This window comes from Ranitomeya variabilis, chromosome 6, assembly GCF_051348905.1.
Source record: "Ranitomeya variabilis isolate aRanVar5 chromosome 6, aRanVar5.hap1, whole genome shotgun sequence".
NCBI classification, from domain to species: domain Eukaryota; kingdom Metazoa; phylum Chordata; class Amphibia; order Anura; family Dendrobatidae; genus Ranitomeya; species Ranitomeya variabilis.
Window position 1 is genome coordinate 6,328,350 of NC_135237.1, and position 26,576 is coordinate 6,354,925.

The window sequence follows — 26,576 nt, forward strand, 5'->3', positions numbered from 1 at the left end:
TGTGTGAGGGGGAATGTACTGTGGAGACATCATACTGTGTGAGGGGGAATGTACTGTGTGGACATCATACTGTGTGAGGGGGAATGTACTGTGGAGACATCATACTGTGTGAGGGGGAATGTACTGTGGAGACATCATACTGTGTGAGGGGGAATGTACTGTGTGGACATCTTACTGTGTGTGGGGAATGTACTGTGGAGACATCATACTAAGTGGGGGAATGCACTGTGGACATATGATGTGTGGGAGAATGTACTGTGGGGACATCATACTGTGTGAGGGGGAATGTACTGTGGAGACATCATACTGTGTGAGGGGGAATGTACTGTGGGGACATCATACTGTGTGGGGAATGTACTGTGGGGACATCATACTGTGAGTGGGGAGTGTACTGTAGGAGCATCATACTATGTGTGTGTGGGGAAATCATTTTGTGTGTGACGGGCTGTGTGGTGCTGTATTGTGTGGAAACTTCCCTAGGATAGGTTTTCTGTGTGCATATATAAAAGGACTGGGTAATGTTCGGGAAGTGTATGATACAAATGGTGCAGGCGGTATAGAGTATGTGACCCCTGTAAGGCGGCTGCGGACACATAGCAGATGGGATATGTATTACAGGTGGATTAATGCTCTAGTACATACTGTACTAAGGCTACGTTCACATTTGCGTTGTGCGCCGCAGCGTCGGCGACACAACGCATAACGCAAACAAAAACGCAGCAAAACGCATGCACAACGCTGCGTTTTGCGAGGCATGCGTCCTTTTTTTGGTTGATTTTGGACGCAGCAAAAATGCAACTTGCTGCGTCCTCTGCGCCCGGATGCGTGCGCCGCAGTGACGCATGCGTCGCAAAACGCAAGTGCAACGCATGTCCATGCGCCCCCATGTTAAATATAGGGGCGCATGATGCATGCGGCGACGCTGCGGCGCAGACCGCAAATGTGAACGTAGACAGAGGGGTTAATCGGCCATGATAGGGCCGAGTTTAGTGTGAGCAGCTGAAGATTTGGGGAGGACCAGAAGCTCACCATACCTCCCCCCTGCGTGTGGTTCACATTGTAAAATCAGGCCTGTTTGTCTGACACATGATCTGTGTGTGGAGGTGTGCAGGCCTCCAGGATTGTGTGCCTTTGTTAAAGGCATAAGAAGCAGGTCTCTAACCCAAGCCAGCGAAGCCACACTATTGTATCGGCGTTTTACTTTATGTTTCACTTTGTGCAGGACAAGGGCTGTATTTAAGTTTTGCTGTGAAGCGTTTTATGTGGAGTGGAATAAAGCAGCCGGACTTTAAATAGAAACGGTTCCTGTGATACCTCATCCCGCTCCCAAGCGAGCAGCAATGTTACAGCCCCTATACATGGCGGCATAACAACAGATCCCACAGAACCTCTATCGGACCTCAGACCCGCGGCATCAAATCTTCACCTGTGCTGTGTCACCCCGGGATCTCCGGGTTTTGCGAGAGAATCCGGATCAGGTGATCGGTCCCAGACTCGGCGGTATCTTTTTATTCCTCTAGTGCTGATCTCCTTGTGACTTATGTGACCTCCCAGAACAAACACTGTGACTGCTCGGCTGAAATACAGGAGCTGAGCCCCGGAGACTGACTGCAGCTGGGGAGAGTGCACACCAAGGGTAAGAAGCTGCTGCCACAGAACAGCAGGGGCACAGCATGGGTAGAAGGATTGGCTGTATTATTTCAGCACTATGTGCAGCCGTTATTTCTGGGTTAAATGGACGTGTGGCGGCTCTGCACATGCTCTGCACTTCCTTTGTTCTGTTCTTGCTCTGTATAATGCGGTTCTCACACTGTATGCAGCCATTCTTTTCGTTATTCGATGATGGTGGCACTGTATTGCAGTATTATTAGGGCACTATAGGACAGTGTACAGGACGGTATATTCAGGCATCAGTCACCCCTGGTATTTGTACATTCTGGTGGCACTATGAGTGCACTGTATGGCAGTATTATTAGGGCACTATAGGACAGTATACAGGACGGTATATTCAGGCATTAGTCACCTCTGGTATTTGCACATTCTGGTGGCACTATGAGTGCACTGTATGGCGGTATTATTAGGGCACTATAGGACAGTATACAGGACGGTATATTCAGGCATTAGTCACCCCTGGTATTTGCACATTCTGGTGGCACTATGAGTGCACTGTATGGCAGTATTATTAGGGCACTATAGGACAGTATACAGGACGGTATATTCAGGCATTAGTCACCTCTGGTATTTGTACATTCTGGTGGCACTATGAGTGCACTGTATGGTAGTATTATTAGGGCACTATAGGACAGTATACAGGACGGTATATTCAGGCATTAGTCACCCCTGGTATTTGTACATTCTGGTGGCACTATGAGTGCACTGTATGGTAGTATTATTAGGGCACTATAGGACAGTGTACAGGACGGTATATTCAGGCATTAGTCACCCCTGGTATTTTGTACATTCTGGTGGCACTATGAGCGCACGAGATGGCAGTATTATTAGGGCAGCTCTTTTTAGCATCACATTTTAATTGTTTTTAAATTTCCTGGAATTTGGCTTTGAATAAAAGTTATTGTCCAGTCGTGCTGAGGAGGACCTTACGCACATGAAACCCACCATAACCACAAAGGAAACCGGCATGTTGTGGATATAACGCTGCAGCTCAGTTTATGCTGAGAGAAAAGAAAAACAAACGAAGTCGGTGCGAGATTTCTATAAATCCCGTTGGGAAACTGCAGCGAAAATACATGAAAAACTCATTGTGGGGACTCACTGTTCAGCCGCTGTTCACACTGAGGTCACACAAGGTTTCAAGTGAAAACTTCTGGTAACTTGTGTTTGTGGAGGTTATAGGCTCAGCTCACACTGGCGTTTTTGCTGCGTTTTTTTTATGCTAATTTTCACAGTATTAGCAAAGCCTGTGAGATCTCAGAAATCTCATGTACACACATTGGTTTTATGTCACAGCATTTTGTGCTTTGCATGGTTTTTTGGACATACAGCATGTCACTTCTTACAGCATTTTTCACCCTTGAAAGTAATGGGTGATGAAAAAAAATGCTGACAAAATGGAAAAAAGCAAGTACAGCAGTATATCAAAATGAAACCCACTTAGGGTACCGTCACACATTGAAATTTTCATCGCTGCGACGGCACGATCCGCGACGTCGCAGCGATCGTATGAATATCGCTCCAGCGTCGTAGACTGCGGTCACACGTTGCAATCACGGCGCTGGAGCGATGCTGAACTCCCCGGGTAACCAGGGTAAACATCGGGTAACTAAGCGCAGGGCCGCGCTTAGTAACCCGATGTTTACCCTGGTTACCAGCGTAAACGTAAAAAAACAAACAGTACATACTCACCCGTCGGTGTCCTTCAGGTCCCTTGCCGTCTGCTTCCTGCTCTGAGTGCAGCCGTACAGTGAGCAGAGTGCAGCACCGCTGCGCTCTGCTCTCACTTTCCGGCCGGCACTCAGAGCAGGAAGCAGACGGCAAGGGACCTGAAGGACACCGACGGGTGAGCATGTACGGTTTGTTTTTTTACTTTTACGCTTGTAACCAGGGTAAACATCGGGTTACTAAGCGCGGCCCTGCGCTTAGTTACCCGATGTTTACCCTGGTTACAAGCGAAGACATCGCTGGATCGCTGTCACACACAACGATCCAGCGATGTCAGCGGGCGATCAAGCGACGAAAGAAAGTTCCATACGATCTGCTACGACGTACGATTCTCAGCAGGATCCCTGATCGCTGCTGCGTGTCAGACACAGCGATATTGTATGGATATCGCTGGAACGTCACGGATCATACCATCGTAGCGATGGAAATTTCAATGTGTGACGGTACCCTAAGTTTTGTGATTTTTTTTCCAAGTTTCACATCTTGTCTTGGTCACTTGAGATGCCCGTTTGTACGCATCACTAATTTAATTAAACTGTACTAATCCAAAGTAAACATTGGCCGACAGAGGTGTGAGATTGAACAAAGCCTGCGGCTGACCAAGATGTGACATTGAACAAAGCCTGTGGCTGACCACGGTGTGAGATTGAGCAAAGCATGTGGCTGACCACGGTGTGAGATTGAACAATGCCTGTAGCTGACCACGGTGTGAGATTGAACAAAGCCTGTGGCTGACCATGGTGTGAGATTGAACAAAGCCTGTAGGTGACCACGGTGTGAGATTGAACAATGCCTGTAGCTGACCACGGTGTGAGATTGAACAAAGCCTGTAGGTGACCACGGTGTGAGATTGAACAAAGCATGTGGCTGACCAAGATGTGACATTGAACAAAGCCTGTGGCTGACCACGGTGTGAGATTGAGCAAAGCATGTGGCTGACCACGGTGTGAGATTGAACAATGCCTGTAGCTGACCACGGTGTGAGATTGAACAAAGCCTGTGGCTGACCATGGTGTGAGATTGAACAAAGCCTGTAGGTGACCACGGTGTGAGATTGAACAATGCCTGTAGCTGACCACGGTGTGAGATTGAACAAAGCCTGTAGGTGACCACGGTGTGAGATTGAACAAAGCATGTGGCTGACCAAGGTGTGAGATTGAACAAAGCCTGTGGCTGACCACGGTCTGAGATAGAACAAAGCCTGTAGGTGACCACGGTGTGAGATTGAACAAAGCATGTGGCTGACCACGGTCTGAGATAGAACAAAGACTGTGGCTAACCAAGATGTGAGATTAAACAAAGCCTGTGGCTGACCACGGTGTGAGATTGAACAAAGCCTGTGGCTGACCACGGTGTGAGATTGAACAAAGCATGTGGCTGACCACGGTGTGAGATTGAACAAAGCCTGTAGGTGACCACAGTGTGAGATTGAACAAAGCATGTGGCTGACCACGGTGTGAGATTGAACAAAGCCTGTAGGTGACCACGGTGTGAGATTGAACAAAGCATGTGGCTGACCACGGTCTGAGATAGAACAAAGCCTGTGGCTGACCATGGTCTGAGATAGAACAAAGACTGTGGCTAACCAAGATGTGAGATTAAACAAAGCCTGTGGCTGACCACGGTGTGAGATTGAACAAAGCCTGTGGCTGACCACGGTGTGAGATTGAACAAAGCATGTGGCTGACCACGGTGTGAGATTGAACAAAGCATGTGGCTGACCACGGTGTGAGATTGAACAAAGCATGTGGCTGACCACGGTGTGAGATTGAACAAAGCATGTGGCTGACCAAGATGTGACATTGAACAAAGCCTGTAGCTGACCAAGGTGTGAGATTGAGCAAAGCATGTGGCTGACCACGGTGTGAGATTGAACAAAGCATGTGGCTGACCACGGTGTGAGATTGAACAAAGCCTGTGGCTGACCATGGTGTGAGATTGAACAATACCTGTGACTGACCAAGGTGTGAGATGTAACAATGCCTGAGCTACTCAATGGCAGACCAAAGTGTGACAGTGTCCTACAAACGCAGTGCACTGCCAGTGATTTAGGTAAATTATACCCGACCAATTCACCTCCCCACTGTTACATTTGTATGTGTATTTTTTTATGAACATTTGTCTTGTATTGGTGACCTGTGTTCAGGCTTCTGTGGTGGAAGCAAAGCTGAAGATTGGGATCCTGAAAAACGCACCAAAAAAACCGCACAAAGTCATGCGTTTTTTACGCTGATTCAGGTTTTCACAACGTTTTTGAAAAATTCTGCTCCAAAATCTCCAGAAAAACTCAGTGTAACACATTGTCAGTGGTGGAGATATGTCTTATGTGTATAGCAAGATGTGATGCAGCAGAACTATGACTGCAGCTCTGGAGGTGACTGGAGGATAAGACATGATGTGACAGCAGAATAGTGACGGCAGCTCTGGAGGTGACTAGAGTATAAGGTATTATTATTTATTGTTATAGCGCCATTTATTCCATGGCGCTTTACATGTGAGGAGGGGTATACATAATAAAAACAGGTACAATAATCTTAAACAATACAAGTCATGACTGGTACAGGAGGAGAGAGGACCCTGCCCGCGAAGGCTCACAATCTACAAGGGATGGGTGAGGATACAGTAGGTGAGGATAGAGCTGGTCGTGCAGTGGTTTGGTCTATCGGTGGTTACTGCAGGTTGTAGGCTTGTCGGAAGAGGTAGGTCTTCAGGTTCTTTTTGAAGATTTCGATGGTAGGCGAGAGTCTGATGTGTTGTGATAGAGAGTTCCAGAGTAGGGGGGATGCGTGAGAGAAATCTTGTATACGATTGTGGGAAGAGGAGATAAGAGGGGAGTAGAGAAGGAGATCTTGTGAGGATCGGAGGTTGCGTGTAGGTAAGTACCGGGAGACGAGGTCACAGATGTATGGAGGAGACAGGTTGTGGATGGCCTTGTACGTCATGGTTAGGGTTTTGTACTGGAGACTCTGGGTAATGGGGAGCCAGTGCAGGGATTGACAGAGGGGAGAGGCCGGGGAATAGCGGGGGGACAGGTGGATTAATCGGGCAGCAGAGTTTAGAATAGATTGGAGGGGTGCGAGAGTGTTAGAGGGGAGGCCACAGAGTAGGAGGTTGCAGTAGTCAAGGCGAGAGATGATGAGGGCATGGACTAGGGTTTTTGCAGATTCTTGGTTGAGGAATGTACGGATTCGTGAAATATTTTTGAGATGAAGTCGGCAGGAAGTGGAAAGGGCTTGGATATGTGGTTTGAAGGAGAGATCAGTGTCAAGGATTACCCCGAGGCAGCGAGCTTGTGGGACTGGGGAGAGTGGGCAGCCATTTACTGTAATGGTTAGGTTTGTTGGGGGGGTCACGTGAGATGGGGGGAAAGATGATGAATTCTGTTTTGTCCATGTTAAGTTTCAGAAATCTAGCGGAGAAGAAGGATGAAATAGTGGACAGAAATTGAGGGATTCTGGTTAGTAGGGAGGTGATATCTGGTCCAGAGATGTAGATCTGTGTGTCATCAGCATAGAGGTGATACTGAAAGCCGTGAGATACCATGAGCTGTCCCAGGCCAAAGGTGTAAATGAAGAAGAGCAGGGGCCCAAGGACTGAACCTTGTGGGACTTGTCCGGTCTGTTAGGTATGACGAGATCCAGGATAGGGCCAAGTCTGTGATGCCAAGGGATGAGAGGGTCTGTAATAATAGGGAATGGTCCACTGTGTCAAAGGCAGCCGACAGGTCAAGGAGGAGGAGGACAGAGTAGTGTCGCTTGCTCTTGGCGGTTAAGAGGTCATTGGTGACCTCAGTTAGGGCAGTTTCAGTGGAATGGTGTGACCAGAAGCCAGATTGTAAGCAGTCAAAGAGGGAGCAAGAAGAGAGATGGGAGGACAGTTCAAGGTAGACGTGTTGTTCCAGTAGTTTGGAGGCATAAGGGAGAAGTGATATAGGGCGATAGCTAGATACAGAGGATGGGTCAAGAGAGGGCTTTTTGAGGATAGGTGTGATGGAGGCATGTTTAAAGCTTGAGGGGAAAACACCAGTTGCTAGTGATAGGTTGAAGAGATGGGTTAGGGTTGGGATGAAGACTGTGGTGAGGTTTGGGATGAAGTGGGATGGGAGCGGGTCAAGTGCACAGGTGGTGAGATGCGATCTTGAGAGTAGAGTGGAGAGTTGATCTTCTGTAATGGTGGAGAAGTTGGTTTTGAAGGTGGAGGGCTGGGAAGTCGGGAGGAAGGGCTCTGGGGGTTGTTGACCAAAACTGTCTCTGATGTTATTAATCTTCTGCTTGAAAAATGAGGCAAAGTCTTCAGCTGAGATGAGTGGGGAGGACGGAGGTGCTGGGAGGCGGAGGAGAGAATTGAAGGTGTTGAATAACTGTTTAGGGTTGTGAGACAGGGAGGATATGAGAGATGAGAAGTAGGTTTGTTTAGCTGTGGCGAGTGTGGTCTTGAAAGTAGTGAGGGACTGTTTGAATGCGATGAAGTGCTCGTTGGAGTGGGATCTTTTCCATCTGCGCTCAGCAGCCCTGGAAGCTTGCCTCAGTTCTTTGGTCAGGCTGGTGTGCCAGGGTTGTCTGTTGATTTTGTAAGCTTTGATATGTGTAAGTGGGGCAGCAGATTCCAAAGCTACAGCTATTGTGGTGTTATATAGAGTGGCAGCGTCATCCGCATTGTGTAAGGAACTTATGTCTGTGAGAGGGAGGAGGGATTCAGAGAATGAATGTAGGTCAAGATGTTTAAGATTTCTGCGAGGGTGTGAAAGTTTGTGGGGTGGGGATTGTAGACATGGAGTGGAGAGGGAAGAGAATGTGACAAGGTTGTGGTCAGAGAGAGGAAGAGGTGAATGAGAGAGGTTAGATAGGGAGCAGAGGCGGGTGAAGATGAGGTCCAGTGTGTGACCATCTTTGTGAGTGGCTGCAGAAGACCATTGAGTGAGGCCGAAGGAGGAAGTGAGAGATAGAAGTTTAGTGGCAGCTGAGAGGGAAGTGTCAATGGGGATGTTGAAGTCGCCCATGATGATAGTGGGGATGTCCGCGGAAAGGAAATGAAGTAGCCAGGTGGTGAAGTGGTCAAAGAAGGTGGTGGCTGGCCCTGGGGGGCGGTAAATGACAGCCGGTTGGAGGGGGAGTAGATGCGCACAGAGTGCACCTCAAAGGAAGGGAGGGTAACAGAGGGTGGCAGTGGGATTGGGGTCAAGGAGCAGTTATCTGAAAGGAGAAAACCAACTCCTCCGCCATGTTTGCTGCTGGGTCGGGGTGTGTGAGAAAGGTGGAAGCCACCGTAAGAGAGTGCAGCAGGGGAGGCTGTGTCAGAAGGGGTGAGCCAGGTTTCGGTGATGGCGAGGAATGAAAGTTTGGTAGTAACAAAAAGATCATGGATGTAGGAAAGCTTGTTGCAGACAGAGCGAGCGTTCCACAGAGCTCCTGTTAGTGGGACTGGGGAAGCAGGGGCTGGGCGATTGGGTATAAGGTTAGAGAGGTTACGGAAGTTTGTGATAGAGCATGGATGGGAGGTAGAAATGACTGTGGGAATGTGGTGAGGAGGACCAGGATTTGGAGAGATATCGCCAGCAGTGAGAAGGAGCAGAGAAAGTGTTAGCAGGTGGGAGCAGGAGAGGGCATGAGGGGGCTGTCTGTGTTTGGAGACAGAGGATTGTATGTTAAGGAACAGTTCTGAGGAGCAGGTGAGATGGATGGGTAGGATTGAAGCAGAGATAAACAGTTCCTTACTTGGTGTGGGGATTAGGGGAGGTAGCATAAAGTGACGGATTATAGGGGTGAAAGTGAAAACAAACAGAAACATTGTTTACAGTGACTGTATCCAGTTATCTTCAGTTCCCTTCAGGTTCAATTCAGGTTTTAATTCTACTGTTATCTTCACACTTTTATGACACACTTCTAGAAATGACACTGCAGACTAAAGTCATGCAGACTTGTACTATGCAATATATGTACAACTAAGTGCGTTCAGGTGTGAAGCAGAGAGGAGTGGTCTCTGCTCATCTTGGTCAGAGAATTAAGGGTGGACCAGATGCATACAATCAAGCCTAAGTAAACAAGGTCATAAGGGTAAGCTGAGGTTAGCTGAAAGGCATACCATGAGAATGCTAGGAGCAGAGGAAAGTCTGTGTGCAAAGCTGGGTGATGTACTATGTGCACTTCATAGCAGGATAGCTGGGTGGATGAACATACCATGTGGATGCTAGGAGCAGAGGAAAGTCTGTGTGCAAAGCTGGGTGATGTACTATGTGCACTTCATAGACAGACAGCAGGAGAGCTGGGTGGATGAACATACCTGTCGGAAGAATAGAGATGCTTGTTAGAGTGCGATGGTGGCAGGTAGCAGGGCACAGTCTGTATACATCTTTCAGGTTTTAATTCTACTGTTATCTGCACACTTTTAGGACACACTTCTAGGAATCACACTGCAGACATGTATGCCAGGTATGAACTGATTAATGAGTGCAGGACTGGGTTTAACAGCCAATCCTGCGTGTGTGACCATTACCCCAATACTAAGTATGTTATTACTTTATTAGATACTTCCTGACTAGTGTTGAGCATTCCGATACTGCAAATATCGGGTATCGGCCGATATTCGCTCTATCGGATTTCCGATACTGAGTTCCGATACTTTTAGGATATCGGATACGGAATCGGAAGTTCCTATAGTGCAATGATGCACTATAATGGAGTGTGGGCGGTGCGTGGGCGAAGACTGCGTGTCTGTGTGTGCGGGCGGGGTCTGTGCGTGACCGTGGGGGGCCTGTACGGGCCTGCCGGGGGTCTGTGCGGACTGCCGGGGGTCTGTACGGGTCTGCCGGGGGCCTGTGCGGGCCTGCTGGGGGTCTGTACGGGTCTGTGCGGGCCTGCCGGGGGTCTGTGCGGGCCTGCCGGGGGTCTGTGCGGGCCTGCCGGGGGTCTGTGCGGGCCTGCCGGGGGTCTGTGCGGGCCTGCCGGGGGTCTGTGCAGGCATCGTCCGATGGGACTACAAGTCCCATCGGGCTATGCCTGCTACAATGGCAGTGATTGACACATTAGCCAATGATGGGACAGTATTAGTCCCATCATCCGGCTAATGTGTTGGATGTAAAAAAGAAACAGATACTACATACATACATACATACATACTACATACCACATACATAGAACATAGATACTACACATACTACATACATACATACCACATACATACTACATACATACATATTACAGTACATACACACTACATGCATACAACATACTACATGCATACAACATACTACATGCATATAACATACTACATACATACAACATACTACATACATGCAACATACGACATACTGTACATACAACATACATAATACATACATCCATACATACGACATACAACATACCACATACTACATACATACAACATACATAATACATACATATGACATACAACATACATACAACATACATACTACGTACAAACTACATACATACATACATACTATATACATACATACTACATACATACTACACACATACTACACACATACTAAATACACTATAGTTTTATCATATGTCCACAGACAGTATTGTGCACACCTCACAGTAATCATGTCAAACCAAATTACCCATACATGAATTATAAGGGAAAAACGAGGCTTAGGCAAAACTTCACAAATATCATAAAAATATCTTTTTAATAAAGAATAAATTAAGAACAATGTTTTTAAACAAGAAATCCTCTTCATAAAAAATAGCTGGGAACAACATCAAAGTAGGAGAAATGCAAATATGGCAAATACATACACTATGACTAATGGCACCAATATGCACAGATGATGCAATAATGCTCTATACCCCCTAATGGAGAATTACTGGTGTGATATATTCAATAAGCAGTAAGTAAAATTTATCATGGAAACAAAGTTCCTATGACCTCAATGAGGGCTGTGAATTCAAATATTAGTCCTCTCCTAATAAAACCTAGGGCAGGAATAAAGTGCACCGTGCTATAAAAAATGAACCATGCCTGAAATTATTGCCAAAAAAGGTTAAACTTACATAAATGTAAACTCCTAACAGAGAGTGTTCCACAGCGACCCCGACAGCGCCGTTTCGCCTGACTGGCTTCCTCAAATAAGGGGCGGAAGTGTCTATAGCTCGCTAATCTGCCTTTTTATTTAACAGAAACAGCTGCTCTACGCGTCGGCATAATTGGAATAGTATAGCGTATGCGCCGATACTCGGACGTCACTGGGTAAATGTGACTTCCGGAACTCCGCGCCGGGAACGCTTCGCCTTCCTGTGTGCACGGAGCAGGAAGTCACTGTGACATCACTAACCGGCGCATGCGCAACCCACATGCAGAGGCTGAGAGGTGCTTCCCAAAGGCAGAAACAAGGAATCAAGATGAATGAAATACTAAAACCTGAATTAAGGGCGGCTGCAACCAGCATAAACATAGTAGCACATATGTATATAAAACGGGGACTATTAAAGGCACATAAGCCATACAGCTCACCCAAATAAATAACTACGTAAATAAAGAGACAAAAAACTAATAATAATTAATGAAAAATCAAATTTAACAACATGGTGATGGTTATAAGATAAAAATAATAATAATAAATAATAAACATTAACAATTGTAAGTATGCACAGTGTCATTAATCAAGTGATCTAATTAATCCATAGACAATATGTACATAATAAATAATAATTTTATGATTTTAAATAATTTTAAAGTGCAATATCAGAATTAATAAAATTAGCTGATAATAATATAGTAAAGTGAAAATTATCAGTGTTTATAAATAAATATAAACATACAATCAATCACAGAATAAAAATTACATATCCGATAACAGTCTCCGAAAATATTTCAGTCTATAGACATGATCATGTGTGTGGGCGGTGCGTGGGCGGAGACTGTGTGTCTGTGTGTGACCGTGGGGGGCCTGTACGGGCCTGCCGGGGGTCTGTGCGGACTGCCGGGGGTCTGTGCGGGTCTGCCGGGGGCCTGTGCGGGCCTGCTGGGAGTCTGTACGGGTCTGTGCGGGCCTGCCGGGGGGTCTGTGCGGCCTGCCGGGGGTCTGTGCGGGCCTGCCGGGGGTCGGTGAGGGCCTGCCGGGGGTCGGTGAGGGCCTGCCGGGGGTCGGTGCGGGCCTGCCGGGGGTCGGTGCGGGCCTGCCGGGGGTCTGTGCGGCCTCTCGGGGGTCTGTGCGGCCTGCTGGGGGTCTGTGCAGGCATCGTCCGATGGGACTACAAGTCCCATCGGGCTATGCCTGCTACAATGGCAGTGATTGACACATTAGCCAATGATGGGACAGTATTAGTCCCATCATCCGGCTAATGTGTTGAATGTAAAAAAGAAACATAGATACTACATACATACAACATACTACATACATACTACACATATACTACATACATCATACATACAACATACCACATACATACATACATACATACATACAACATACATACTACATACCACATACATAGATACTACATACCACATACATACTACATATATACTAATATCAAACAAATAAACACATACAAAAACAATTAAAAGGACTACCAAAATTCTTTCGATAAAAGTGGATATTAATTATGTATTTTTTTTTTAGTGATCAAGTTTATATGTTGGGCAGCAACTTACCTTATGGCACTTTATCTTCTTTTTGATGTGGTGGCGGTCTTCCTTCCAGATGAGGCTGGAAGAAAGAAGATATTGGCAACAATGAGCCACATGATCATGTCTATAGACTGAAATATTTTCGGAGACTGTTATCGGATATGTAATTTTTATTCTGTGATTGATTGTATGTTTATATTTATTTATAAACACTGATAATTTTCACTTTACTATATTATTATCAGCTAATTTTATTAATTCTGATATTGCACTTTAAAATTATTTAAAATCATAAAATTATTATTTATTATGTACATATTGTCTATGGATTAATTAGATCACTTGATTAATGACACTGTGCATACTTACAATTGTTAATGTTTATTATTTATTATTATTATTTTTAGCTTATAACCATCACCATGTTGTTAAATTTGATTTTTCATTAATTATTATTAGTTTTTTGTCTCTTTATTTACGTAGTTATTTATTTGGGTGAGCTGTATGGCTTATGTGCTGTTATGACCCCAATGGCGAGGGTCTCAGAGCAACGTGGAAGTCTGCAGAATACAAAAATCCAGCTCATAGGGCAGTGGTAACTGGGTTGACCATATATCTACTCCTAACGCCAACACTAGAAGTAGCCGGGGATCATTCCTACGTTGATTCTAGATGACACGCGCCAGCCGGAGAATCTAGCTACCCCTAGTAGAGGAAAACAAAGACCTTTCTTGCCTCCAGAGAAGGGGACCCCAAAGCTGGATAGAAGCCCCCCACAAATAATAACGGTGAGGTAAGAGGAAATGACAAACACAGAAATGAACCAGGTTTAGCACAGAGAGGCCCGCTTACTGATAGCAGAATAAAGAAAGGTAACTTATATGGTCAACAAAAACCCTATCAAAATCCACACTGGAACTTCAAGAACCCCCGAACCGTCTAACGGTCCGGGGGGAGAACACCAGCCCCCCTAGAGCTTCCAGCAAAGGTCAGGATATAGATTTGGAACAAGCTGGACAAAAATACAAAACCAAAACAAATAGCAAAAAGCAAAAGGCAGACTTAGCTGATATAACTGGAACCAGGATCAGTAGACAAGAGCACAGAAGACTAGCTCTGATAACTACGTTGCCAGGCATTGAACTGAAGGTCCAGGGAGCTTATATAGCAACACCCCTAACTAACGACCCAGGTGCGGATAAAAGGAATGACAGAAAAACCAGAGTCAAAAAACTAGTAACCACTAGAGGGAGCAAAAAGCAAATTCACAACAGTACCCCCCCCTTAGTGAGGGGTCACCGAACCCTCACCACGACCACCAGGGCGATCAGGATGAGCGGCATGAAAGGCACGAACTAAATCGGCCGCATGAACATCAGAGGCGACCACCCAGGAATTATCCTCCTGACCATAGCCCTTCCACTTGACCAGGTACTGAAGCCTCCGCCTGGAGAGGCGAGAATCCAAGATCTTCTCCACCACGTACTCCAACTCGCCCTCAACCAACACCGGAGCAGGAGGCTCAGCAGAAGGAACTACAGGCACAATGTACCGCCGCAACAAGGACCTATGAAATACATTGTGAATAGCAAACGACACAGGAAGATCCAGACGAAAAGATACAGGATTAAGGATTTCCAATATCTTGTAAGGCCCAATAAAACGAGGTTTAAATTTGGGAGAGGAGACCTTCATAGGAACAAAGCGGGAAGAAAGCCATACCAAATCCCCAACGCGTAGTCGGGGACCCACACCGCGACGGCGGTTGGCAAAGCGCTGAGCCTTCTCCTGTGACAACTTCAAGTTGTCCACCACATGATTCCAGATCTGCTGCAACCTACCCACCACAGAATCCACCCCAGGACAGTCAGAAGGCTCCACATGACCCGAAGAAAAGCGAGGATGGAAACCAGAGTTGCAGAAAAAAGGCGAAACCAAGGTGGCGGAACTAGCCCGATTATTAAGGGCAAACTCAGCCAACGGCAAGAATGTAACCCAATCGTCCTGATCAGCAGAGACAAAACACCTCAAATAAGCCTCCAAAGTCTGATTGGTTCGCTCCGTCTGTCCATTAGTCTGAGGATGGAAAGCAGACGAAAACGACAAATCAATGCCCATCCTACTACAAAAGGATCGCCAGAACCTGGAAACGAACTGGGATCCTCTGTCTGACACAATATTCTCAGGGATGCCGTGCAAACGAACCACGTTCTGGAAAAACACAGGAACCAGATCGGAAGAGGAAGGCAGCTTAGGCAAAGGAACCAAATGGACCATCTTGGAGAAGCGATCACATATCACCCAGATAACGGACATGCCCTGAGATAGCGGAAGATCAGAAATGAAATCCATGGAGATATGTGTCCAAGGTCTCTTCGGGACAGGCAAGGGCAAGAGCAAACCGCTGGCACGGGAACAGCAAGGCTTAGCTCGAGCACAAGTCCCACAGGACTGCACAAATGACCGCACATCCCTTGACAAGGAAGGCCACCAAAAGGACCTGGCCACCAGATCTCTGGTGCCAAAAATTCCCGGGTGACCTGCCAACACCGAGGAATGAACCTCGGAAATGACTCTGCTGGTCCACTTATCCGGGACAAACAGTCTGTCAGGTGGACAAGACTCAGGCCTATCAGCCTGAAATCTCTGCAACACACGTCGCAGATCCGGAGAAATAGCTGACAAGATAACTCCATCTTTAAGAATACCAACAGGATCAGCGACTCCAGGAGCATCAGGCACAAAGCTCCTAGAAAGAGCATCGGCCTTCACATTCTTTGAACCTGGTAAATACGAGACAACAAAATCAAAGCGGGAGAAAAACAATGACCAGCGGGCCTGTCTCGGATTAAGGCGTTTAGCAGACTCGAGATACATCAGATTTTTGTGATCAGTCAAGACCACCACACGATGCTTAGCACCCTCGAGCCAATGACGCCACTCCTCAAATGCCCATTTCATGGCCAACAACTCCCGATTGCCCACATCATAATTTCGCTCGGCAGGCGAAAACTTCCTAGAGAAAAAGGCACAAGGCTTCATAACAGAGCAACCAGGGCCTCTCTGCGACAAAACGGCCCCTGCCCCAATCTCCGAAGCATCCACCTCAACCTGAAAGGGAAGTGAGACGTCAGGCTGGCACAAAACAGGCGCCGAAGTAAACCGGCGTTTCAACTCCTGGAAAGCCTCCACGGCAGCAGGAGCCCAGTTAGCTACATCGGAGCCCTTCTTGGTCATATCCGTCAAAGGTTTCACAATGCTAGAAAAATTAGCGATAAAACGACGGTAGAAGTTAGCGAAGCCCAAGAACTTCTGAAGACTCTTAACTGACGAGGGCTGAGTCCAATCAAGAATAGCTCGGACCTTGACTGGGTCCATCTCCACAGCAGAAGGGGAAAAAATGAACCCCAAAAAGGGAACCTTCTGTACACCAAAGAGACACTTTGAGCCCTTGACAAACAAAGAATTTTCACGCAAAATTTTAAAGACCAACCTGACCTGCTCCACATGCGAATCCCAATTATCAGAAAAAACCAAAATATCATCCAGATAAACAATCAAAAATTTATCCAGATACTTCCGGAAAATATCATGCATGAAGGACTGAAAAACTGAAGGTGCATTAGAGAGCCCAAATGGCATCACCAAGTACTCAAAATGACCTTCGGGCGTATTGAATGCGGTTTTCCATTCATCACCTTGCTTAATGCGCACAAGGTTGTACGCACCACGAAGGTCTATCTTGGTGAACCACTTGGCACCCTTAATCCGGGCAAACAAGTCAGACAACAGCGGTAAAGGATACTGAAATTTGACAGTGATCTTATTCAAAAGCCGATAATCAATACAAGGTCTCAAAGATCCGTCCTTTTTTGCCACAAAAAAGAATCCCGCACCAAGAGGGGAAGAAGACGGACGAATATGTCCTTTCTCCAGAGACTCCTTGATATATGAACGCATAGCGGTATGTTCAGGTACCGACAGATTAAACAGTCTTCCCTTAGGAAATTTACTGCCTGGGATCAAATCTATAGCACAGTCACAGTCCCTATGAGGCAGTGCACTGGACTCAGACTCACTGAAGACATCCTGATAATCAGACAAATACTCCGGAACTTCCGAAGGCGTAGAAGAAGCAATAGACACAGGCAGGGAATCCCCATGAATACCACGACAGCCCCAACTTGAGACTGACATAGCCTTCCAGTCCAGGACTGGATTATGGGTCTGTAACCATGGCAGCCCTAAAACAACCAAATCATGCATTTTATGTAAAACCAGGAAACGTATCACCTCGCGGTGTTCAGGAGTCATGCACATGGTAACCTGAGTCCAATACTGCGGTTTATTTGCTGCCAATGGTGTAGCATCAATACCCCTAAGAGGAATAGGATTTTCTAATGGTTCAAGAGTAAAACCACAGCGCTTAGCAAATGAGAGATCCATGAGACTCAGGGCAGCACCTGAATCTACAAACGCCATGACAGGATAAGACGACAGTGAGCAAATCAAAGTTACAGACAGAATAAATTTAGGTTGCAAATTACCAACGGTGACAGGACTAACAACCTTAGCTATACGTTTAGAGCATGCTGAGATAACATGTGTAGAATCACCACAGTAGTAACACAAGCCATTCCGGCGTCTATGAATTTTCCGCTCATTTCTAGTCAGGATTCTATCACATTGCATTAAATCAGGTGTCTGTTCAGACAACACCATGAGGGAATTTGCGGTTTTTCTATCACATTGCACCGAATTAGGTGTCTGTTCAGACAACACCATGAGGGAATTTGCGGTTTTGCGCTCCCGCAACCGCCGGTCAATTTGAATAGCCAGTGCCATAGTATCATTCAGACCTGTGGGAATGGGAAAACCCACCATAACATTCTTAATGGCTTCAGAAAGGCCATTTCTAAAATTAGCGGCCAGTGCACACTCGTTCCAATGTGTCAGCACGGACCATTTCCGAAATTTTTGGCAATACACTTCAGCCTCGTCCTGCCCCTGAGACATAGCCAGCAAGGCCTTTTCTGCCTGAATCTCAAGATTGGGTTCCTCATAAAGTAAACCGAGCGCCAGAAAAAACGCATCAAGATCAGCCAATGCCGGATCTCCTGGCGCCAGCGAAAAAGCCCAATCCTGAGGGTCGCCCCGTAAGAACGAAATAACAATTTTTACTTGCTGAGCAGAATCTCCAGATGAACAGGGTCTCAGGGACAAAAACAATTTACAATTATTCACGAAATTCCTAAACTTAAACCTGTCTCCGGAAAACAGTTCAGGAATCGGTATTTTAGGTTCTGACCTAGGATTTCTGATAACATAGTCTTGTATGCCCTGCACACGAGTAGCCAGCTGGTCCACACTTGTAATCAAGGTCTGGACATTCATGTCTGCAGCAAGCATAGCCACTCTGAGGTAAAGGGGAAGAAGAAAAAAAAAAAACTCAGAATCTTCTTTCTTATAATCCCTCTTCTGCAATGCATTAAACATTTAATACTGGCCTGGCAAACTGTTATGACCCCAATGGCGAGGGTCTCAGAGGAACGTGGAAGTCTGCAGAATACAAAAATCCAGCTCATAGGGCAGTGGTAACTGGGTTGACCATATATCTACTCCTAACGCCAACACTAGAAGTAGCCGGGGATCATTCCTACGTTGATTCTAGATGACACGCGCCAGCCGGAGAATCTAGCTACCCCTAGTAGAGGAAAACAAAGACCTTTCTTGCCTCCAGAGAAGGGGACCCCAAAGCTGGATAGAAGCCCCCCACAAATAATGACGGTGAGGTAAGAGGAAATGACAAACACAGAAATGAACCAGGTTTAGCACAGAGAGGCCCGCTTACTGATAGCAGAATAAAGAAAGGTAACTTATATGGTCAACAAAAACCCTATCAAAATCCACACTGGAAATTCAAGAACCCCCGAACCGTCTAACGGTCCGGGGGGAGAACACCAGCCCCCCTAGAGCTTCCAGCAAGGGTCAGGATATAGATTAGGAACAAGCTGGACAAAAATACAAAACCAAAACAAATAGCAAAAAGCAAAAGGCAGACTTAGCTGATATAACTGGAACCAGGATCAGTAGACAAGAGCACAGCAGACTAGCTCTGATAACTACGTTGCCAGGCATAGAACTGAAGGTCCAGGGAGCTTATATAGCAACACCCCTAACTAACGACCCAGGTGCGGATAAAAGGAATGACAGAAAAACCAGAGTCAAAAAACTAGTAACCACTAGAGGGAGCAAAAAGCAAATTCACAACAATGTGCCTTTAATAGTCCCCGTTTTATATACATATGTGCTACTATGTTTATGCTGGTTGCAGCCGCCCTTAATTCAGGTTTTAGTATTTCATTCATCTTGATTCCTTGTTTCTGCCTTTGGGAAGCACCTCTCAGCCTCTGCATGTGGGTTGCGCATGCGCCGGTTAGTGATGTCACAGTGACTTCCTGCTCCGTGCACACAGGAAGGCGAAGCGTTCCAGGCGCGGAGTTCCGGAAGTCACATTTACCCAGTGACGTCCGAGTATCGGCGCATGCGCTATACTATTCCAATTATGCCGACGCGTAGAGCAGCTGTTTCTGTTAAATAAAAAGGCAGATTAGCGAGCTATAGACACTTCCGCCCCTTATTTGAGGAAGCCAGTCAGGCGAAACGGCGCTGTCGGGGTCGCTGTGGAACACTCTCTGTTAGGAGTTTACATTTATGTAAGTTTAACCTTTTTTGGCAATAATTTCAGGCATGGTTCATTTTTTATAGCACGGTGCACTTTATTCCTGCCCTAGGTTTTATTAGGAGGTGACTAATATTTGAATTCACAGCCCTCATTGAGGTCATAGGAACTTTGTTTCCATGATAAATTTTACTTACTGCTTATTGCTTATTGAATATATCACACCAGTAATTCTCCATTAGGGGGTATAGAGCATTATTGCATCATCTGTGCATATTGGTGCCATTAGTCATAGTGTATGTATTTGCCATATTTGCATTTCTCCTACTTTGATGTTGTTCCCAGCTATTTTTTATGAAGAGGATTTCTTGTTTAAAAACATTGTTCTTAATTTATTCTTTATTAAAAATATATTTTTATGATATTTGTGAAGTTTTGCCTAAGCCTCGTTTTTCCCTTATAATTCATGTATGGGTAATTTGGTTTGACATACTAAATACATACATACTACATACATACATACTACATACATACATACTACATACACACATACTACATACATAGATACTATATACATACTACATACATACTACACACATACATGCTACATACATACATACAACATACTACATACATGCTACATACAGTACATACTACACACATACATACATACTACATACATACAACATAATACTTACATACTACATACAATACATTCATACATTACATACAATACATACATAGACATACAGTACATATAACCTAGAGTACATACTCACCATCACTTGTCACTTTGTTCCCCGAAGCCAGTGTCATCTGTAAAAAAATATGAAAATAACAAACAAACAATATACTCCCTGTCCGCAGAAATCCACGAGTGTCCCACAACAATCTGCCGTGAAGAACGGCAGCAACAGCTGATGCGACCGCTCTCTAGGGGCTACAGGAATACAATGACGGGAGGAAGGTATCTTTCCGCACTGTATTCCTCCGCCGCTGTAAAAAAATAGTCCCTAGTCTCACTTATGGCATTGCTGTGTGAGAAATTTTCCCACGCAGCAACTGCCATAAAGTGAGACTCTGAACTATAGTAACCTCTCAGTGATGCACTGCAGGAGCCATCGTCTCCTGTCAGTGTGTCACTGAAGATCCTATAGAGCAGTGACATCACCCGATGTCCCTGTTCTATAGGGGAGATCATTGTGGGACACTCGTTATTAATTGGACTACGGGAGACAGGTAGTATACGGTTTATTATTTTACGTTTTTTTGCAGGCGCTGAAGTATGGTAAGTATGGTGAAATGAAGAATATTAAAATACTTTTTCCTAATGTGTGTTTATTAACCCTTTCTTACTATTGGATTAATAATGGATAGGCGTCTTATTGACGCCTCTCCGTTATTACCCCGGCTTACTGTCACTTTACAATAGCAAGGTGACATTAACCCCTTATTACCCCATATCCCACCGCTACACGGGAGTGGGAAGAGAGGGGCTAGGTGCCGGAATTGGTGCATCTAACAGATGCACCATTTCTGGGGCGGCTGCGGACTGGAATTTGTAGCCGGGGGGGGGGGGGCAATATCAATGGCCCCTCTCTAGGCTATGAATATCAGCCCGCAGCTGTCTGTGTAGCCTTTCTGGCTATAAAATATAGGGGGACCCCACTTCATTTTTTTTGGGTCCCCCTATTTTAATAGCCAGTAAAGGCTACGCAGACAGCTGTGGGCGGATATTCATAGCAGGCAACAAATATTGGCCCCTGGCCGTCGGCTTTCCCCCTATGGCGCAGAAAATTGCGCGGGAGCCCACGCTGTTTTTTTCCATTTTTTTCTTTTAAATTAAACGCTCATTAAGGCCTCTTTCACACATGTGTCGGTACGGGTCCGTCGCTATGCGTCGGGCCGACGTACCGACGCACGTTGTGAAATTTGTGCACAACGTGGGCAGCGGATGCAGTTTTTCAACGCATCCGCTGCCCATTCTGAAGTCCGGGGAGGTTGGGGGCGGAGTTTCAGCAGCGCATGCACGGTAGAAAATGGCAGACGCAACGAACAAAAAAAGTTCACTTGCTCACTTGAACATTTTTTTGTGCTGACGGTCCGCCAAAACACGACGGATCCGTTGAACGACAGACGCGACGTGTGGCCATCCGTCGCGATCTATCGCTAATACAAGTCTATGGGTAAAAAACGCATCCTGCGAGCACATTTGCAGGATCCGTTTTTTCCCCACAACGATGGATGGCTAAAAACGCAAGTGTGAAAGTAGCCTTAGAAACTTCGGCTGATATTCATAGCATAGAGAGGGGCCATGGATATTGCCCCCCCCCTCATCATAGCCTGGAGAGGGGCCATGGATATTGCCCCCCCCCCCCCCTCAGCTACAAATACCAGTCCGCAGCCGCCCCAGAAATGGCGCATCTGTAAGATGCCCCAATTTCGGCAGTTAGCCCCTCTCTTCCCACTCCCGTGTAGCGGTGGGATATGGGGTAATAAGGGGATAATGTCACTTTGTTGTCGTAAGGTGACATTAAGCCGGGTTAATAACGGAGAGGCGTCGATAAGACGTCTATCCATTATTAATCCAATACTAGTAAAGGGTTAATAAAACAAGCACACATTAGGAAAAAAGTATTTTAATAAAATTCATTTAGCCATACTTGCCATACTTCAGCGCCTGCAAAAAACGTAAAATAATAAACCGTATACTACCTGTCCGCCGTAGTCCAATTAATAACGAGTGTCCCACGACGATCTCCCCTATAGAACAGTGACATCGGGTGATGTCACTGCTCTATAGGACCCTCAGTGACACACTGACAGGAGACAATAGCCCCTGCAGTGCATCACTGAGAGGTTACTATAGTTCAGAGTCTCACTTTATGGCAATTGCTGCGTGGGAAAATTTCTCACACAGCAATGCCATAAGTGAGACTAGGGACTATTTTTTTACAGCGGCGGCGGAATACAGTGCGGAAGGATACCTTCCTCCTGTCATTGTGTTCCTGGAGCCCCTAGAGAGTGGTCGCATCAGCTGATGCTGCTGTTCTCCACGGGAGATCGTTGTGGGACACTCGTGGATTTCTGCGGATCAGGGAGTATATTGGTTGTTTGTTATCTTAATATTTTTTACAGATGACACTGGCTTCAGGGAACAAAGTGACAAGTGATGGTGAGTATGTAATCTATGTTTAATGTACTGTATATCTGTATGTATTGTATGTAGTATGCATGTACGTATGTAGCATGACAAGTGATGGTGAGTATGTAATCTATGTTTAATGTACTGTATGTCTGTATGTATTGTATGTAGTATGCATGCACGTATGTAGCATGCACGTATGTAGCATGCACGTATGTAGCATGCACGTATGTAGCATGCACGTATGTATGTATGTATGTAGTATGTATGTATGTAGTATGTATGTAATATTTTTTACAGATGACACTGGCTTCAGGGAACAAAGTGACAAGATATGGTGAGTATGTAATCTATGTTTAATGTACTGTATGTCTGTATGGTATGTAATGTATGAATGTATTGTATGTAGTATGCATGTACGTAGTATGCATGTATGTAGTATGTATGTATGTAGTATGCATGTATGTAGTATGTATGTATGCAGTATGCATGTAGTATGTATGTAGTATGCATGTAGTATGTAGTATGTTGTATGTATGTAGTATGTATGTAGTATGTTGTATATATGTTTTTTTTTTACATTCAACACATTAGCCGGATGATGGGACTACTACTGTCCCATCATTGGCTAATGTGTCAATCACTGCCATTGTAGCAGGCATAGCCCGATGGGACTTGTAGTCCCATCGGACGATGCCTTCACACCCGTACAGACCCCCGGCAGGCCGCACAGACCCCCGAGAGGCCCGTACAGATCCCCGGCAGCCCGCACAGACCCCCGGCAGGCCCGCACAGACCCCCCACGGTCCCACACAGACACGCAGTCTCCGCCCACGCACCGCCCACATTCTTCCCCCCTCCGGAACAGGAAGGACAATGAAAGAAAGGGCTTATTTTCATTCTGATATTTGTGTCCCATTGACTTGCATTGGTTTCCGGTATCGGCGATATCCGATATTTTTTGGATATCGGCCGATCCAATCCGATCCCGATATTTCCGAATATCGGAAGGTATCGCTCAACACTATTCCTGACTCTTATGTTTGCCACTTGGATATTCTGGATCTTTCTTATTGAGCCTCATCCCTACATTGATGTCTTTCTCGTTGCAGTATAGGACATGGCCCTGTTGCTCCCGATACTCCTGGCCCTGTTGGCTTCGGTTCTTGGAGGTCTCTACATGTTGGGGATGTTCCGGAAGAGAAGACCCAATGAGCCCCCTCTAGATAAAGGCACCATCCCATGGCTGGGATACGCTCTCGACTTCCGAAAAAACACTGCAGGGTTTTTAAAAAAGATGCAGAAAAAGCATGGAGACATCTTTACTATCCAGATCGGAGGCTATTACTACACCTTCGTAACAGACCCATTATCGTTTGGTCCCATCGTGAGAGAGGCCAGGGCCAGGCTTGACTTTGAGAAGTTTGCTATGGAGTTGGTGGCCAGAGTTTTTGGCTACCATTCTGGAACCAATGATCACAAGTTACTAGAGAAGGCGAGTACGAAGCACCTTATGGGAGATGGTCTAGTGCTCATGACCCAGGCCATGATGGACAACCTTCAGAACTTGATGCTTCATGGTGTTGGCTCCATGGACCGCGAGAAAAAGTGGCAGCAAGATGGACTATTCAACTACAGCTACAACATAGTCTTCCGGGCGGGGTATCTTGCCTTATTTGGGAACGAGCCCACAAAAAGTCACAGAAACTCAGAGAAGGCCAAGAAACATGACAGAGACCACTCAGCGGAGTTGTTTGGTGAATTTAGAAAGTACGATAAACTGTTCCCACGCCTGGCTTATGCCGTACTGCCACCAAATGACAAGATGGAGGCCGAGAGACTGAAGAGGCTTTTCTGGAACATGCTGTCTATAAAGAAAACCCTACAGAAAGAAAACATCAGTGGCTGGATTACTGACCAGTTCCAGGACCGAGCAGACAATGGGATGCCAGAATACATGCAGGACAGGTTTATGCTCCTGCTTCTGTGGGCATCTCAAGGTAACACTGGACCTGCCAGCTTCTGGCTCCTGCTCTACTTAATGAAGCATCCAGAGGCCATGAAGGCCGTCAGTGAAGAGGTCGATAGAGTTCTGAAGGAAAATGGACAAGAGGTAAAACCAGGAGGTGCCCTGATCAACCTAACCAGAGATATGCTACTGAAGACGCCTGTCCTGGACAGTGTCGTAGAAGAGACCTTGAGGCTGACTGCTGCCCCAGTGCTGATCAGAGCCGTTAAGGAAAACTTGAACCTCAAAATGTCATCTGGAAAGGAATATGCCATACGTAAAGGAGACCGCGTTGCCATTTTCCCATACACCGCCGTTCAGATGGATCCAGAAGTTCATCCAGAACCCGAGAAGTTCAAATACAACAGATTCCTGAATGAAGACGGCACCAAAAAGTCTGAGTTCTTCAAGAATGGGAAGCGGCTGAAGTATTTCACCATGCCTTGGGGAGCCGGCACCACCATATGCCCTGGTCGCTTTTTTGCTGTCAATGAACTGAAACAGTTTGTCTTTCTGATGCTGAGTTACTTCGAATTTGAGCTGGTCAATCCAAAAGAGGAGATTCCAGACATCGATCCGAACCGATGGGGATTTGGCACCATGCAGCCCACCCATGACGTCCAGTTCAAATACCGGTTACGTTACTAGCTCCACAAGAGAAGGTCCAAGTGCAAAAAGAAACCACCTACTGATGATTCCAGAATATCTGACACCCAGGAGCAGAGGACTCTTCAGGGGACGCCCCGTCCAAAGAAAGGCCTAGTGGGAGAAATGGGATTTTATAATATTTATTTGGTGTTAGTTTCAGCTACACTCAAGTAATCTCCATGACCTCCATCATGACTCACGCTCCAATCTATACTACTGGCTACAGCCACCTGAGATTTTTGTATTGTATATATTGAGTCTAAGAGGAACCCTAGTTAGTGAGATCTTCCACATCAAAGAAGGATTGAGTAGATGTCTTCAGTCAATTCTATGAGCTTATACAGCCACTAATCCCTAGAACACGAGTTCTCCATGGATGGATATGGTGGGGTTCCACATCACACACTACACTAATGGGATCTTCTCACCTGACCCCATGGTATATAAGAAGTCTATTTGTGGTGGAGCTCCCCTCTATATATAGTAGCTTTATAGTCTCACTCTCTCAATCTCTCCATGAACCACGAGCTGTGATTATAATGTTATGTCTAATAAACCTAATTTGCATACATTCTCAGTTTTCTTTATGTTTTGTGGCTGAACAGGAAGACAGGAATATGAAGGAGACAGAGGGGTCTGGAAGATGACTGAGGGGTCAGGAGAAGGAAGATAGAGTGGTCTGTTGGAGGACCAAGGACTCTGGAAGGGACAGGATAGTCTGGAGAAGGAAAGAAGAGTCTGGTGGAGGAAGAGCAAGTAGAAAGGAGGAAAATAGAGGAGGACAGAGGAGAAGAGAGGACAGAATAATGTGGAGGAGGACAGATGGGTCTGGAGAGGACTGAGGAGTTTGGAGTAGGAGGACAGAGGGGCCAGGAAGAGGACAGAGGGGTCAGGAGAACGAAGATATAGTGGTCTGTTGAAGGACTCTGGAGAAGGATAACAGAGGTGTGTAGAGGGGCAGAGAGAGCTGTAGGAAAACAGAAAGGTCTGGAGAAAGTATGGGGACAGGAGAGTCTGAATGGGGACCTGGAGGAAGGCAGGGAAGGTCTAGCGGAAAAAAAAGAGTTGTACAAGGACTGATGGGTCTGGAGGCGGAG

At 46.0% G+C, this 26,576-nt stretch overlaps 1 protein-coding gene across 2 annotated transcripts; it reads left to right on the forward strand.

Annotated features, from left to right (window-relative positions):
- Nucleotides 1-1,099: 1,099 nt before the first annotated feature.
- On the forward strand, nt 1,100-26,048 carry LOC143781272 (5-beta-cholestane-3-alpha,7-alpha-diol 12-alpha-hydroxylase-like). 2 transcript variants are annotated; one of them, XM_077267773.1, is made up of 2 exons: nt 1,100-1,636; nt 23,936-26,048. In XM_077267773.1, exon 2 carries the CDS (start codon nt 23,944-23,946, stop codon nt 25,477-25,479), a length of 1,536 nt encoding a protein of 511 aa, XP_077123888.1. In that variant the 5' UTR covers nt 1,100-1,636; nt 23,936-23,943; the 3' UTR covers nt 25,480-26,048. The 2 variants fall into 2 exon arrangements, with proteins under 2 accessions (XP_077123888.1, XP_077123889.1); XM_077267774.1 differs by lacking the exon at nt 1,100-1,636 and adding an exon at nt 13,162-13,183.
- Nucleotides 26,049-26,576: the final 528 nt, after the last annotated feature.